The 13,965-nt window shown below is 40.6% G+C and overlaps 1 protein-coding gene across 1 annotated transcript; it reads right to left on the reverse strand.

The window, feature by feature from the left end:
• Positions 1–1,698: 1,698 nt before the first annotated feature.
• On the reverse strand, positions 1,699–13,959 carry LOC123246235 (zinc finger protein 684-like). The gene is made up of 4 exons (XM_044675166.1): positions 13,857–13,959; positions 7,896–8,022; positions 2,633–2,728; positions 1,699–1,763 (listed from the first exon to the last, which is right to left on the reverse strand). Exons 1-4 carry the CDS (start codon positions 13,887–13,889, stop codon positions 1,753–1,755), a joined length of 267 nt encoding a protein of 88 aa, XP_044531101.1. The 5' UTR covers positions 13,890–13,959; the 3' UTR covers positions 1,699–1,752.
• Between the last annotated feature and the right edge of the window lie 6 nt (positions 13,960–13,965).

Here is a 13,965-nt window from a genome sequence, read left to right on the forward strand (position 1 = left end):
CTCCTCTTTACTAAGACTATTACTTTCCTCTGCTTCAAGATATTATTAATAAATCTAATAAATATAAAACTTGGAGTATTGGATAATAATTTTTTAATCTTACAATAGGAAGTTGTTAATTAAAGATTAATACTAATTAATGTATGGTGGAGAATAATGCATGATTTTATCTCATGCAATAAAGTTTCTCTCCAGTGTGGATTCTTTCATGCTTAACAAGAGAGACCCTCAGTGTGAAGGCCTTTGGACACTGTTTACATTCATATGGTTTCTCTCCAGCGTGAATTATCTCATGCTTAACAAGAGAATCCCTTCGTCTAAAGGCCTTTCCACACTGTTTTCATTCATAAGGTCTCTCCAGTGTGGATTCTCTGATGTGCAGGAAGAGACCTTCCATGTAAAAGCCATTCCACAGTGTTGAAATGCATAAGGTTTCTCTCCAGTGTGGATTCTCTCCTGTTGCAGCAAGAGACCTTCCCTGTAAAAGCCTTGGCACAGTACTGACATTCTTAAAAGTTTCTCTCCAGTGTGGACTCTCTTGTACAGCAAGATTGCCACTCTGTGTGAAAGTCTTTCCACAATGTTTACATTAATAAAGCTTCTATACAATATGGACTCTCTGATGTGCAGCAAGTGAGACCTTCCAGGTAAATGCCTTTCAACACTGTTGACATTCATGAGGCCTCTTTTCCAGTGTGGATTCTCTCATGTCCAGCAAGATACCTCCTCTGTGTGAAAGCCTTTCCACATTGTTGACATTCATAAGGTTTCTCTCCAGTATGGATTCTCTCATGTGCAGCAAGAGAGAACTTCCATGTAAAAGCCTTTCCACAGTGTTGGCATTCATAAGGTTTCTCTCCAGTGTGAATTCTCAAATGTGCAGTAAGATTGCCGCTCTGTGTGAAAGCCTTTCCACACTGTTTGCATTCATAAGTTTTCTCTCCAGTGTGGATTAACTGATGTATAGTGAAGGAATTCTTCTGTATGAAAGCCTTTCCACACAGTTGACATTCATAAGGTTTCTCTCCAGTATGGATTCTCTCATGTGCAACAAGAGAGAACTTCCATGTAAAAGCCTTTCCACAGTGTTGGCATTCATAAGGTTTCTCTCCAGTGTGAATTCTCAAATGTGCAGTAAGATTGCCTCTCTGTGTGAAAGCCTTTCCACACTGTTTGCATTCATAAGGTCTCTCTCCAGTGTGGATTACCTGATGTATAATGAGGGAGTTCTTCTGTGTGAAAGCCTTTCCACAATGTTTACATTTATAAGGTTTCTCTCTAGAGTGGATTCTCTGATGTGCAGAAAGCTCAGAGTTCTGACTGAAAGGTCTCCTATCTTTAGCACTCACAGAAACCATCATTCCACATTTACTTTTTTTATGTCTAATGAAGTCTAAACTCCAGCCAACAGCCAATCCCTCTAGGTTACCTTGATACATGGGAATTTCAGGAGGTTTCTCAGGTGACTGAACATGTTCTACTACATCAGGAAAGCATTTGTTATATTCACTATTGTGACAATAGTCATTTTCTGAGGTCATTTTCATATACTGATTTAGGACTGAATATTGACTGAATTTCTCTGAAGTGTTATCAAATTCACAGTCACTCTTAGAATTTTTATTTACCTTGATATTAGAGTCATAGTTTTCTCTCAAAATGAAGTCATGGTGACCCTCATTCATGCATCTTTGGGGGCAAGATACTTTCACAAAAAAGCTCAACTTTGGAGACATCTCCTTTACATCAAAATTAGCCTCTGCCTCTAAAGAAAAAAAAAATAATGTTATAAACAGAGAAGGAAGGTGGACACACACACACACAACCAAAAGAGCAATATAAGTTCTTTCCTCTAATGGCAGAAAGTAAACTGATTTTTATTTTATTTCCCAAAGCAAAAAGGATTTTTCAAACTTAAACCAGCAGAATCAGTCTTTGATGACATATCTGGTCATATTTGGTCATAACTGCAAGATGGGCAATTTTAGAAATACTTTTACATACAACAGCAATGAAACCAAACAATGGATATGTGACACAGGCAGGCCCAAGATTCTCATCATGTCATGAGTAAAGAATGGAGGATAGATCTGATTAAAATCCTGGCTGTTAGACTACAACTCAAATCCTGTGCATGAGCATGCTTTGTCCACAGTATTACACAGTCTTTCCTCCACTGCCCTTTCTATATTTCCTAAAATGTCACACCTCCATTATTCTTATAATTTTGTCAATCTCAATTAACCTTTGAAATGTTCTCTTCTCATCATTTTGGATGCACTATCATATGGTCATTCTTTGTAAATTTTGTATGCTAGGCCGAAAAACAACTTCACTCTTTTAAACTCTAATACAATAATTTTAAAAGTAGAATAGAAGTTTTCTTCTTTTCTCCACAGAAGCAAATATATTATGCCATTAAGTGCAAACATACTAAATATTCATCTTACTTTACAATCTACCATAAATTATGTCTCATACCCCATACTGAGTTTAAAATCCATTTCTCAGGTAATGAACAGCATGATTCAGTATTGGTCTGCCAGCTCCCAAGTCTAGCACTCCCTTCACCACAACAGATAAAAGTCTTTTGGGATAACAGCTCTTATACACCTGCTTTCACCTCACTCACCTGGACAGGAGTTCCATAGGCCTTTTTCCTCAAGCAGCCATGGTGATTCCCCTTGCTGAAAAAAGGAGATAAAATTTTCTCTAGGAACTGGAAGTCCTGGGCATAAGAAAGAAGGAAGAGATCAGAAGAAAATAAATATCACCTTAAAAGAAAGGGGCATGCAATTAAGGCATATAGAATGGTCTGTGTTGTATTCATTGTTGGTACATTTGTAGGAGGGCAGAGATTATAGAAACCATTTGCAATCAGAAGAGCCCATCTTTATCTACCTCTTGTAATAGAAGGATCATCTAGAACAGTGATTCCCAAAGTGGGCACCACTGCCCCCTGGTGGGTGTTGCAGCAATCCATGAGAGCGGTGATGGCCACAGGTGCATTTATCTTTCCTATTAATTGCTACTAAAATTTTTTTAAGAATTAATTTCCAGGGGGCTAAATAATATTTTTTTCTGGAAAGGGGGCGGTAGGCTAAAAAAGTTTGGGAACCACTGATCTAGAACTTAAAGACAGCTGGTAGCAAAGGGACAAGAGATGAGAACTTGGGAGTCAGAAAAGCAAATTTAATCCGGCCTCAGAGAGATGGTAAGTAATTTAATCTGTTTGCTTCAGTTGCCTCAACTATGAATTGAAGGAAATGAGAGAATCCAACTCACAAGGGTATTGTGAAATACACAATAATTAAGAATTCCTTTATCAAGTAGAGGAAATAGAGCAGGTTTTTTTTAAAATGCTTATTCCCTTTCTTTCCACTCCTATCTTCTGGCCTGGGATTTGAGGGAAGAATGAAGGAGGAATAAAGATATACTTGCTAGACTAGGCAGAGTTAGGAGCTGGGAGCTACAGTTTCATACTTCTTTTTTTATTTTATTATGTTATGGATATAACTATCCCCTAACATTTATATTATTATATTATGGATATAACTATCCCCTAACATTCACTCTCTGTATGTCTACTAATGCATGTTAAATGTGTTTCTTATGAACAATATATCATAGGATTCCGGTTTTTAAACCACTGCTATCTTTTTCCATTTTATGGATGAGTTCATCGCATTTACAATCATAGTTATGATTAACATATTATGTATTTCCCTTCATCTCATTTTTCTTTTTTAATCCTATACTTTCTCCTTTATTGTCTGTCCACATGGTTCTCTTTTAATTACTTCCCCCATTTCCCCTCCCTTATAATATATTCTCTTCCCTACCACTACCTTTCTTATTCTCCTTCTATTCCTCTATAGAATAAGATAAGATTCTAAATCCCAATGAGTCTGGCTATTATTCTCGATGAGAAATAGTTTTACTCTCTGTTACCACCTTCATTGTCTCCTCCACTGTAATAGTTTTTTCCCCAGGCCTCTTTATTTGATATAATTTGTCCCATGTTACTTCTTTCTTCTTTTTCTCTCAGTGCTATCTTCTTTTTCACCCCTTAATCTTTTTTTCATATCTTTCTAAACACATTAGTACCACACCTGCTCTCTAAGTATATTTCAAATAACTACTATAATAAGAAGAACAATTTTAAGAGTTACAAATATCATCTTTCCAGTTTTTGGCTGAGCCAGCTACTTGGAAGAAGAACCTAAAAGGGATTGGGAAAGATGGCAGTGGGAAGTATGATGTTTATCATCTCCAGTTTTTCTCTGATGCTTTATATGGTTAGCCAGGGAGCTTACACGCTGTAGATACAAAGATACCACAGTATTTACTTAAGATCATGTTGGTTTATGATACATATAAATGGCTGACAATAAGTCTAGCAGAGCTGATAGCATTTTTACCAACTTTAGGGGCTGTTCTTGTGTCAATTTGCCAGGGAATGTGGGCTTTGTTATAGAACATGTTTGGAGATAACTGAAGGAAGACAGCAAGGCAATAATATAAGCACAGAAGGACCAAATTAAGAAGCTCATAGTGATAAATAAGAAAATAAGAGAGGGACAAGAACTAGACTCTCACACAATTCTGCAATTAGAAATAATTGAATATCAGCAAATGGGTACATGCACAACCAAACCTAAGGGTACTACTGAGGCAGAAAAACAAAATGACACACAGACAACCGTATCTTTGTACCCGATCATAGACAGACCGTTTTGCAGCTGGACTTGTTCATGTGAAAAGCTACAAAACTTTCACAGGCAACGATCTGGAAATACTATGTAGGAGACTTCCCAAGTATTATTTACAACCACACAAGTGTGTAAAGGAAATGAAAAGAGTGTTCGAATTGTACAACCCTTCATTTCAGGACACTGAATTTCTTTTGTCTGAATTTTTTTCATCCAGTGAGAAAAACAAATTCCTGGAAGAAACATGAACAAACCAAAACCTGACATCATGACCTACAGCACATCAAGATTTAGAATTGAGCTCCCATGCAAATATGCGATATTTAATTAGACACAGGAAAAATCTTTTAGAGGCAATGCATTTGCATGCAAAGTGACCCAATTCGTGGGGGAAATTCCAGAAACTGAGGCAGGCTGAGGATGAACATCCCAGCATTAACTAGACAGACTGGTGGAATCAGCTGAGACAGTGCTTGGGTACAAGGATGTACAAGCCCCAGAATCTCTGGAACACATTAGATGGCAATTTATAAAGGGATCTGCTGTGCCAATTCAAAATTACTTTAGGCAGAATTGTCCTTAGTGGGAAAGCCTCACCATTGAAGACATTCGTCAACATGCAATTTATGTACATGACTCCAGAGAGAAAGAAAGAACTAAAAAGAGGTAAAGAAAACAAGGCAGAAAAGGACACACAAATAGCTGATTTGAAAAGACAATTAAAGGAGGCCAAGAAGCAGAAGGAAAGAGAAGAAATAAAAAATCTGGCACTACAGAGCAGTAGGCGGCAGTCAGTCAAGGCAGTCTAACAATTACATAAGAAGCAATGACAATGCAGCTAAGCAGTATTACCTATGTGGCCATGCCAGTCACATAGTTCATTTCTATCACTTTAAGCAACAAATCAACTTTAATAGGTCTGGTAATAACACATCCAGAGAGAAAACACCAAGAGAACTTATTATAACTCAAAATGGAAAACAAATCTAAAGGTTCAATTAACTAAGCTCCTTAACTTATTCCAAGCTTGAATCAAATGGAAGTCTTGGATAAAGAACAAGATAGGGATTTACATTGTGGCAACTTATTAATAGCACATATAACCCAAGATTTGGAGCAAACCCAATAAGACTACAGTAGCAAATTGCAGTATTCAAACTCCAGCTGAAAGAAGTTTTGAGAGTTCCAAGAGTGACACACTGTTAGATCACTTAGAAACAGACAGATCTATGAGTCAATATAATGATGAAAGAAAACCAGTTTCAAGATTAAATCCATAAGCAAATGAATACAAACCAAGAGCTTGTGTGAAGATAGAAACTGAAGCATCAAGTAGTAACATCAGTAGTGTCAACTCAGAAAAAGAAGTTTTTAGTAGTCTGCTTGAGTGTCAAAAAATATCAGAACTGGAGACTGAACAACAAACTCATGTCTTAGGACAGAGCAATATCTACCTGAGATAGCAAATGTCATCAAACCTGAGTCTCTGTCTATGCCAGGAGCTGTCACAGAGATAGATACCGTTTCTACAGACACTGAGCAGAAAGCCAATGAGTCAACAACAGAAAAACTGAACCAAGGAAGTACTCTGCCAGAAAAAAATTCTTTAGCACCACAGAATTCTATGAGCTCAAGTAGCATTGCCATAGAAACACAGAACTCTAACAAGCTGGCAGAGGCTGGATTTCAGTCTGAGTTTGAATCACTGCACGAGTGTGATGAGACAAAAATAATGTCAGAATATCAAACAGGGATTTCTGAATTATCACCACTTACTAACTACACTGATGGAGTAGAAATGGATAAAAGCCATATGCAAGACTGGATCACCTCTACAGACACTGTCCTTTGAGGAGACACAAATGCCATTTACCCCAATTACACCAAATAGGGATAATGAACCTTTGACTTCAATAAGGATAGGAGATCAATTCTATTCGGCGATGATAGGCATGGGAGGGGCTTGTTCTGTGATTCGAAAAGCTCCAAAAGGAAGTCAAATAAAGGGCACATTAAGAGTTCGTGGTGCTACAGGACTGGCAGTCATCTCTACAATGTAACAATGGTCCCAAAAGGCTAACCTCAAAGCAGTAGTGCACAGTAAAGAAAGCTGTTGAATCTGCTTATTCCAAGAGTTAGATAGCTTATCCTAACACATGGGATTTCTTCAATTTGGTTATAACATTCATGGGAGTTGTCATGTGAGAATTTATTGCAGGAGGTGATCTGTGGAATCTTCAATTGCCCTTTTAACCTATGATTCAAGAATAACAAGGCAGTTTTCTTTGGTAATTTCTTATAACATCTAGCCTTTTTTATTTTTTGTAGTCTAATAAATCTTATATTGTCTTTCCAAGATCTGCTTTCCTGGTCAGTGGTTTTTTCAGCCAAATAGTTCAAATTTTCTTTTGATTTTGTTTTATTGTTTCTTGATGTCTCATGAAGTCATTAGCTTTTTTATGCCCAATTCTAATTTTAAAAGAATAATAATTTTCTGTGACCGTCTCATCCTCCTTTTCCATTTGGTCCATTTTACTATTCCAAGAACTTTCTTCTACATGGGATTTTTTTTACCCTCTTTTTCCACTTGGTCAACTCTACTTTTAAAGCAACTCTTTTCTTCATTGAATTTTTGTGCTTCTTTTGCCACTTGACCAATTTGGCTTTTTCAGGTCTTATTTTCTTTGTCCATTACTTTCATTTCTTTTCCCCATTTTTCTTCCCCTTCTCTCATTTGATTTTTGAATTCCTTTTTGAACTCTTCAGGTACCTGAGAGCAATTCCCATTCCTATTTGAAATTTTGCATATGGAGGCTTTTGTATCCCAATCCCTACCTGAGTCTGTGCCTTATTCTTCTTTACCTCCTTAGATATTTTCTATAGTTGGAAATTTTTTTTTTCAATTTGCTCATTTTCCCAGACTTTTTTCTCCCACTTTTGACTTCTATCTCTATTCTGAAAGTTCAGGGGGCATTCTCTTAAAACTTAAGTTTTTCCTTGCTGCTCCCCTCAGCTATAGTTCTGTTTTTCTGCAGTTTTCATTTCATCCAAATGGTACCATGGTCTGTGGGCTGGGCTCTCTGAAAGCTACAGATTTAGTCTCCTCTGGACACTGTTAATGGCCTAGAATGAAGACATTCCTTTAACGGCAAATTCAGAGTTAACAGAGAAAATCATCATTACCCACAGAGAGTAGATTTTGCACATTCTCCAGCATAACCTCCAGGTACAGCTCTTTCTGAGAATGGTCCAATAGATACCATTCTTCCTTGGTGAAGTCCACAGCCACATCCTTGAATGTTATTGACCCCTAAAACAGCAAAAGTTGGAAGATGTAGAGTTGAAACTTCAAATTTCATCTAGTACAGCCCATATCAACTGACTGGAGGAAACTGAAGCACACAAGGGATTTACCCAAACTCCTAACACTGAAGACTGTCAGAGCCAGAACTACAGACCAATCATTCAGAGCCCAATGGAATATTGACAGAGGTATTTTGTGTCTTACGTGAGAATCAGGTTGTGAGGAGTAAAACCTAGAGAAGTGTCTTACTCTGAAATGCTTTTCCCTGTGGAATGAGGGAGATGGGAAGTACTCTCTGAGTGAAGTATGAGATTCTGTAGAGGAGAAAAAGAGAAGGTGATCTGAAATTCCTCCTCATCAGAAGAGTCAGAGTTGATCCGGTGAGAACATTTTTTTGAAGAGTTTCTGAGAAGGTAGCATATACTGTCTGCTCTAGGGGGGAAATATACAAGTGATTAATGAGGAGAAAACAAAGAAAAAGGAATTTTCTACTTAATTTGATGAAATCAACACTGACAAATCATGTGATGAAAAACAGTAAAAACTGATCCTGATGGCAATGGTCAAGAGACAGGTAGAGCAAGATATCATTGCAAAGGCAATTTTCTTGTTGTAGTCATAGTATGAATTCACAGGATTAATAGGTTCTGAAACCTTCAATAAAAGAAATTATTGGGGGAACTCTATGCTAAATTCATGAGGCAGAATCAGGTTTAATTTGGCTTTCTCAAAAGGGCCCTCTCCGAGCTCTCCTAATCAGCGTTGCAAGTCGCCTCATAATCAACACATCACACAGCTTTTACAGCAGGGAAGGGACACTAGAGATGAGACATTTTACTTGGAGCTCAGTGAGGCTCACATAACGTCACAGTTTCTAAGAATCATCTCTTTCCCTTATGCCATATTTCTATGATCCTAACAATACTGGGTGCACGTCCTGTATCAAAAGTATTGACTAATCTTTGCTAGTACAGGATTGGTAACCTTGATGTGAACCATAGTAATGCTTATCACCAATGTTAATAAGATAATGGATTGACTTGCAACTAAAGGATGAAACTGGAAACCCCAAAAATGAGGATGGAAGGCTTTTTCCAAAATCTATCTTTAGTTTTTTGTTTTCTTTCACTCTTTCCTTTTGTTCACTCCCCCAATCCATATTTCCTGTCTGGGGCCTCCCCACAGGTTAGGAACCTGCGTGCCCTTTGTGTTGTGCTGATTGCAGCAATAATCCTCAAAGGCTGAAATACTCTTATCTAGATAAAAGCATAAAGATTTCATAGTTATATGGGATCAGTCTCTGATTTTAGCTAAATGAAGAAGCACAGACTCATGTTAAATGGAGAGTTTCAGGATCCACAGAGTAGGATCTGGCATAGCCAAAACATTCTGTCTTTGCTTTATGATGAATGCTATTTGTTACTGGAATATATTCAGTCATTTTATATTAAGTTACATAGAAAAAAGAGCAACTATGATGAGGAAAAGAAGGGGTTTGAGAGCAGCTGGGTGGCTCAGTGGATTGAGAGCCAAGCCTAGAGATGAGGGGTCCTAGGTTCAAATCTGACCTCAGACACTTTCTAGCTATGTGACCCTGGGCAAGTCACTTAACCCCCATTGTGTAGTCCTTGCCACTCTTCTGCCTTGGAACCAATACACAGTATTGATTCTAAGACAGAAGGTAAGGGTTTTTTTGTTTGTTTCTTTAAGAGGGGTATTCATCTTTTTAAAGTATAATATTTTGGTGATTGAGTTAATTCAAAAAAAAAGACACTGACAGTGTAACAATTAGAATTCTCAAGAAGCAGAATTTCTTCATTTTAAATAATTTATTAACTGACTGGTCATTTAATGTGGTCAGCTGACACTCTCCAAAATGGAAAAGAAAGAAAAACAGGTAGGAAGAGCCAATATAACAAAAATGACAATCCTACCTAAATTAATTTGCTTATTCAGTGCCACACCTATCACACTACCAAAAAACTTTTTAAAGAATTAGAAAATTTTATAACAAAGTTCATCTGAAAGAAGGAAAAGATCAAGAATATCAAGGGAACTAATAAAAAAAATGTGAAGGATGAGGGTTTAGCAGTACCAGATCTTAAACCGTACTTATAAAACAGTAATCATCAAAACAATATAGTACTGGTTAAGAGATAGAAGAGTGGATCAACTGGATCAATAGAATAGACTAACTTACCTAAAAGAAGGAAAATAGTTCTTTCCTCTACTCACAAGTCTTTGGTCTTTATCTCTTTCTTTCTCTCTCTCACTACACACACACACACACACACACACACACACACACACACACACAGTCTCTCCCCTGGACATCTCCTGAGAACTCAGAAACATAAATAACCACTGAGGAGGGGGACTTAGGAGACCTGAACTCTTTCCTCATTACTTCATCACAGGAGAAGCAGGTCCTTGTCCAATCAAGCAAGATATCAGTCCAAGCTTTCCCCAACTTTGTGGCTGGCCTAGCCAGCTCTCAGAATGGGTCAAGGTTCACCAGGGTTTCTTAGACCTCTTAGATTAACAAATGAAAGGAGATTCCCCCTTACTTTTATTACCTGGGAAGTACGGGGCAGAAAGTTTGGAGCTTTGACCTTGGCCAGGCTAAAAAGAAATTTATTACACTAAAATAGCACAATTTAAACTTAATTTTCAAAAACAGTTTATGAAAAACAAAGGATCTAAGCCTAGCCCTGTAACTATGGAAACCTGGAGATCAAGGGTCAAGAAAAGTAGTTAAGAGGCTGACTGAGGAATAACTGACAAGGCAGTAGCCAGATCTCACAGTAACACGCTACCTGGCAGGGCTCTTGTACTTTTCCAACCTGCTCCATGGGAAACACAGGGTACACTTGGAATCAGCTACTTTTCCCTTTCACCCCTTCCTGAACATTCTCTATTTTTCAGTTTGCAATGCTCCTGGGACATCCAGAGGAGGAATGGTCTGAGGAAAGGTTAAGGGTTTCCATGCATGGGAAGACACAATTCCCCAGATCCTCAATACACTCTGGAAACCTGAAATCCTATGGGGCCATTCAGTTGTCCTCTACACCCAACCTGGGGCTATTCCACCCCCTGCAATGGCTTTTGTGTATCACCAAAGCTACACTACATGTAACATCCTTCAATAGACACCTTCATGTCTTGGGAGGAATATGTATGAGATGCAATTCTTTGGGCCAGAACCAGCATCCCCTCTCCCACAACAGTAGCAGGGGCAGAGAGCAGATCCTGAAGCCAGGTTTGGGAGGGAGAATTGCTCCTGATATAGCTGAAGGACATTCAAAGAGTTCAAGACAGGAAAGATGAGATCCAGTGGAAAGGGCAGCCACCACTTACTGGGGAAGAAAGGTCCTCATTCAGATATACTTAGAACCAGAAGGCAGAAAGATCTCAGGCCCAAAGGAAAGCAGAGAAATGTGGGCTCAAAGGCAGAGTGAGATCAGTTCCAAGGAAAGTAGACAGCTTCTTGTTTGGATTTTGTCTACTCTGGGACATTCAGGGTATTCCCAATGTCCTACCTGTCTTGCCTCTGAGGTCCTGAGATCATGCATGTCCTCCAGTGGCACCCAAGGCCAGGACCTCAGGACCCTGCCTGCCTCTCCACCCCAAGCCCTGTCCATTATTATCTGGAATGCCACTGCCCCCAGAATGAGCCCTCTTCAGCCTAGACCAGTGATGGGCAAACTATTCCCCGAGGGCCAAATCCAGGCAGTAGTTTGCCTATCACTGCCTTAAGCAATTCCCTAATCACTACATCTGGATGAGGGGGCATAGTGATTAGGGAATTGCTTAAGGCAGTGATGGGCAAACTATGGCCTGGATCTGACCTGCAGGGAATAGTTTACCCATCACTGGCCTAGACTCTTCCCAGCATTTAAACCACCCCAGGGCTTGATATTCCACCTGAGAACTTCCCCCTTATTCCCTTCCACTCTCTAATGATAGAGCCCATCTTCAGTTTTTAAGTCTAAGGTAAAGAAATAGTCCCCTAAATACTCTCAACCAACAAGAGAGAATGGAGATAAAACTGCAAGATCATCAAGTTCAGGGATTTCGTCCAAAAGGACACACTTCTGTTCAAAGCTGCAACCTTTGTTCTGTATGTATGTCCTGAAGAGGAACTTGAGAGACAGTAATTCCAGGAGAAAGTAATTGCAGTGGTAGTGATAGCTTAACAAATGAGAGGAAATGAAATTTTTGAGTGTTTGGTAGCAGCACGGTTTATTACATCTGTCTTGTTCATTAGTCATAGCATCTTTGGGGTCTGATTAGCCAAAACATAAGAAGTAATAATAATAATAATAATAACATCTGCTGGCCACATTAAAAAACACTAGAAACAAGGGATGGAGATATATATTTAGAAAATTAAATAGAAACTAATCACATGACTAGGACAGAAATGCTTAATTTCTCAGTTTCTAAATGGGGTTTATTTCAAAATCAGAATGTGTGTTTGTTGTTTTGAAATAACATCTTAAATCTTAATTGTGTTAAACTAAAAAAATTTCTAATTCTAAATATGAAATCCATATTCTATATTTAGAAAATTGTCCATCAGATTTAATTGGAACATACAAGCTGTGTGTATTGCTGTTATTATACAAGTTTCGATAATATCACGTCTTGTAATGATCACAGATTTGGTAAAGATTAAGTATATGATCATACTGGTCAAATGATTCCTTTAAAGGGTTTTGCTTCGAAATTTTTTTGGATGACTTTGCTAAGGACCCATCAGACACCCAGGAAACACCTGCCCCACGTCTCTGGGGATCTCTGCTCCAGGCTGGCTGGGTGCCACCTCCAGCTTCCAGTGACCACAATTAGAGTTTGGATCTTCAGCTCAGAACCTCAGCCCAGAGACGTCTCTGATCCTCACAATACTGTCCATGGAGGGAACAAACATGGATGAACTGCAGGCACCATCCAGGCAGGGCAGAGCCAGGGGTCACCCGGGTCAGATGGCCGCCCTGTCCCTGACTGGCCTTCCAAGAACAAGAAGGGCTCTTGGATGCCACCTTCCTGCCAGGCCCTGCCTCCCTCCCTCCCCAGCTCCCATCCAGGCCTGCTCTCCTCCCTGGGGCAGCTCTCTCAGCCAGCCCAGCCCCCTCCCCTGGCGCCCCTCTCTGCCCACCCTGGTGCCAGCCCCTCCCAGGCTCTTTCCTCCTGGGGCTGGGGAACCCCAATCCTGTCTGTCAGCCCCCCATTCCCCAGCACCTACCCCTGAGGCCCTCCTGTAGCCAGTGGGGAATGGCTGTCAGCAGGGAATGGGGGGGGAGAACCTCAGTGTCTGCCCTGGAGGCTGCCTTTGCTGTGAGGACAGAACCAGGGCCCGGATGTCCTGAGCAGCCCCCGAGTCCTCTGACCTGGAGGCAGGAGCCTGGCTGGAGCCCTTCTCAGCAGCCCTTCCAGCCCTGCCCGCCATGCCCAGCCCTTTCCTTCTGCTAAAAACACTCCTTTTCCTGGCTGGGCCTCCCCTGAGCTCCCCCCAAACGCCTCCTGAAGCCTCCCTGGCAGGCCTGACTGACCTGTCCAAAGCCCGAGGCCTGGAGCTCAGCAGCAGAGCCTGTCCCTGGGCCATCCCCGCTGAGGGGGGAGGAAGGAATGGCAGCGCCTGGGCCTGGCTGGCTGCAATCTGGGCCGCTCCTTCAGGCAGGGCTACCGAGGCAGGAAACCCCAGAACAGGAAGGATGGGGGGCAGCCAGGGAAGACCCTGGAGGACCCCCTGAGGACAAGCAGGGATGGCGCCCCCTGGGGCCTGGCAGAGACACAGCGCTGAGCTCTGCTGGATTCCAGCCTGGGGGGGCTGCACTCACCTGGGAGGGGGGCCTCGGGGTCCCGGGGGCCATTCCTGCTGGCTGCGGGCTCTCTGCTGGGGCCACACGGGGGTCCTTCAGGGGGTGGAGCCCCGAGGGGGGGAGACTT

Source organism: Gracilinanus agilis, chromosome 1, assembly GCF_016433145.1.
Source record: "Gracilinanus agilis isolate LMUSP501 chromosome 1, AgileGrace, whole genome shotgun sequence".
NCBI lineage: Eukaryota > Metazoa > Chordata > Mammalia > Didelphimorphia > Didelphidae > Gracilinanus > Gracilinanus agilis.

What these genes read in the sequence shown, in the direction of transcription:
- LOC123246235 (XM_044675166.1), bottom strand. Translation starts at nt 13,889, where the DNA reads ATGGCCCCCGGGACCCCGAGGCCCCCCTCCCAG. An exon ending in CCCCGAGGCCCCCCTCCCAG is followed by an intron (nt 8,023 to 13,856) that starts GTGAGTGCAGCC and finishes TTGCTGTTTTAG; the next exon opens with GGGTCAATAACATTCAAGGA. An exon ending in GCAAAATCTACTCTCTGTGG is followed by an intron (nt 2,729 to 7,895) that starts GTAATGATGATT and finishes TCTTATGCCCAG; the next exon opens with GACTTCCAGTTCCTAGAGAA.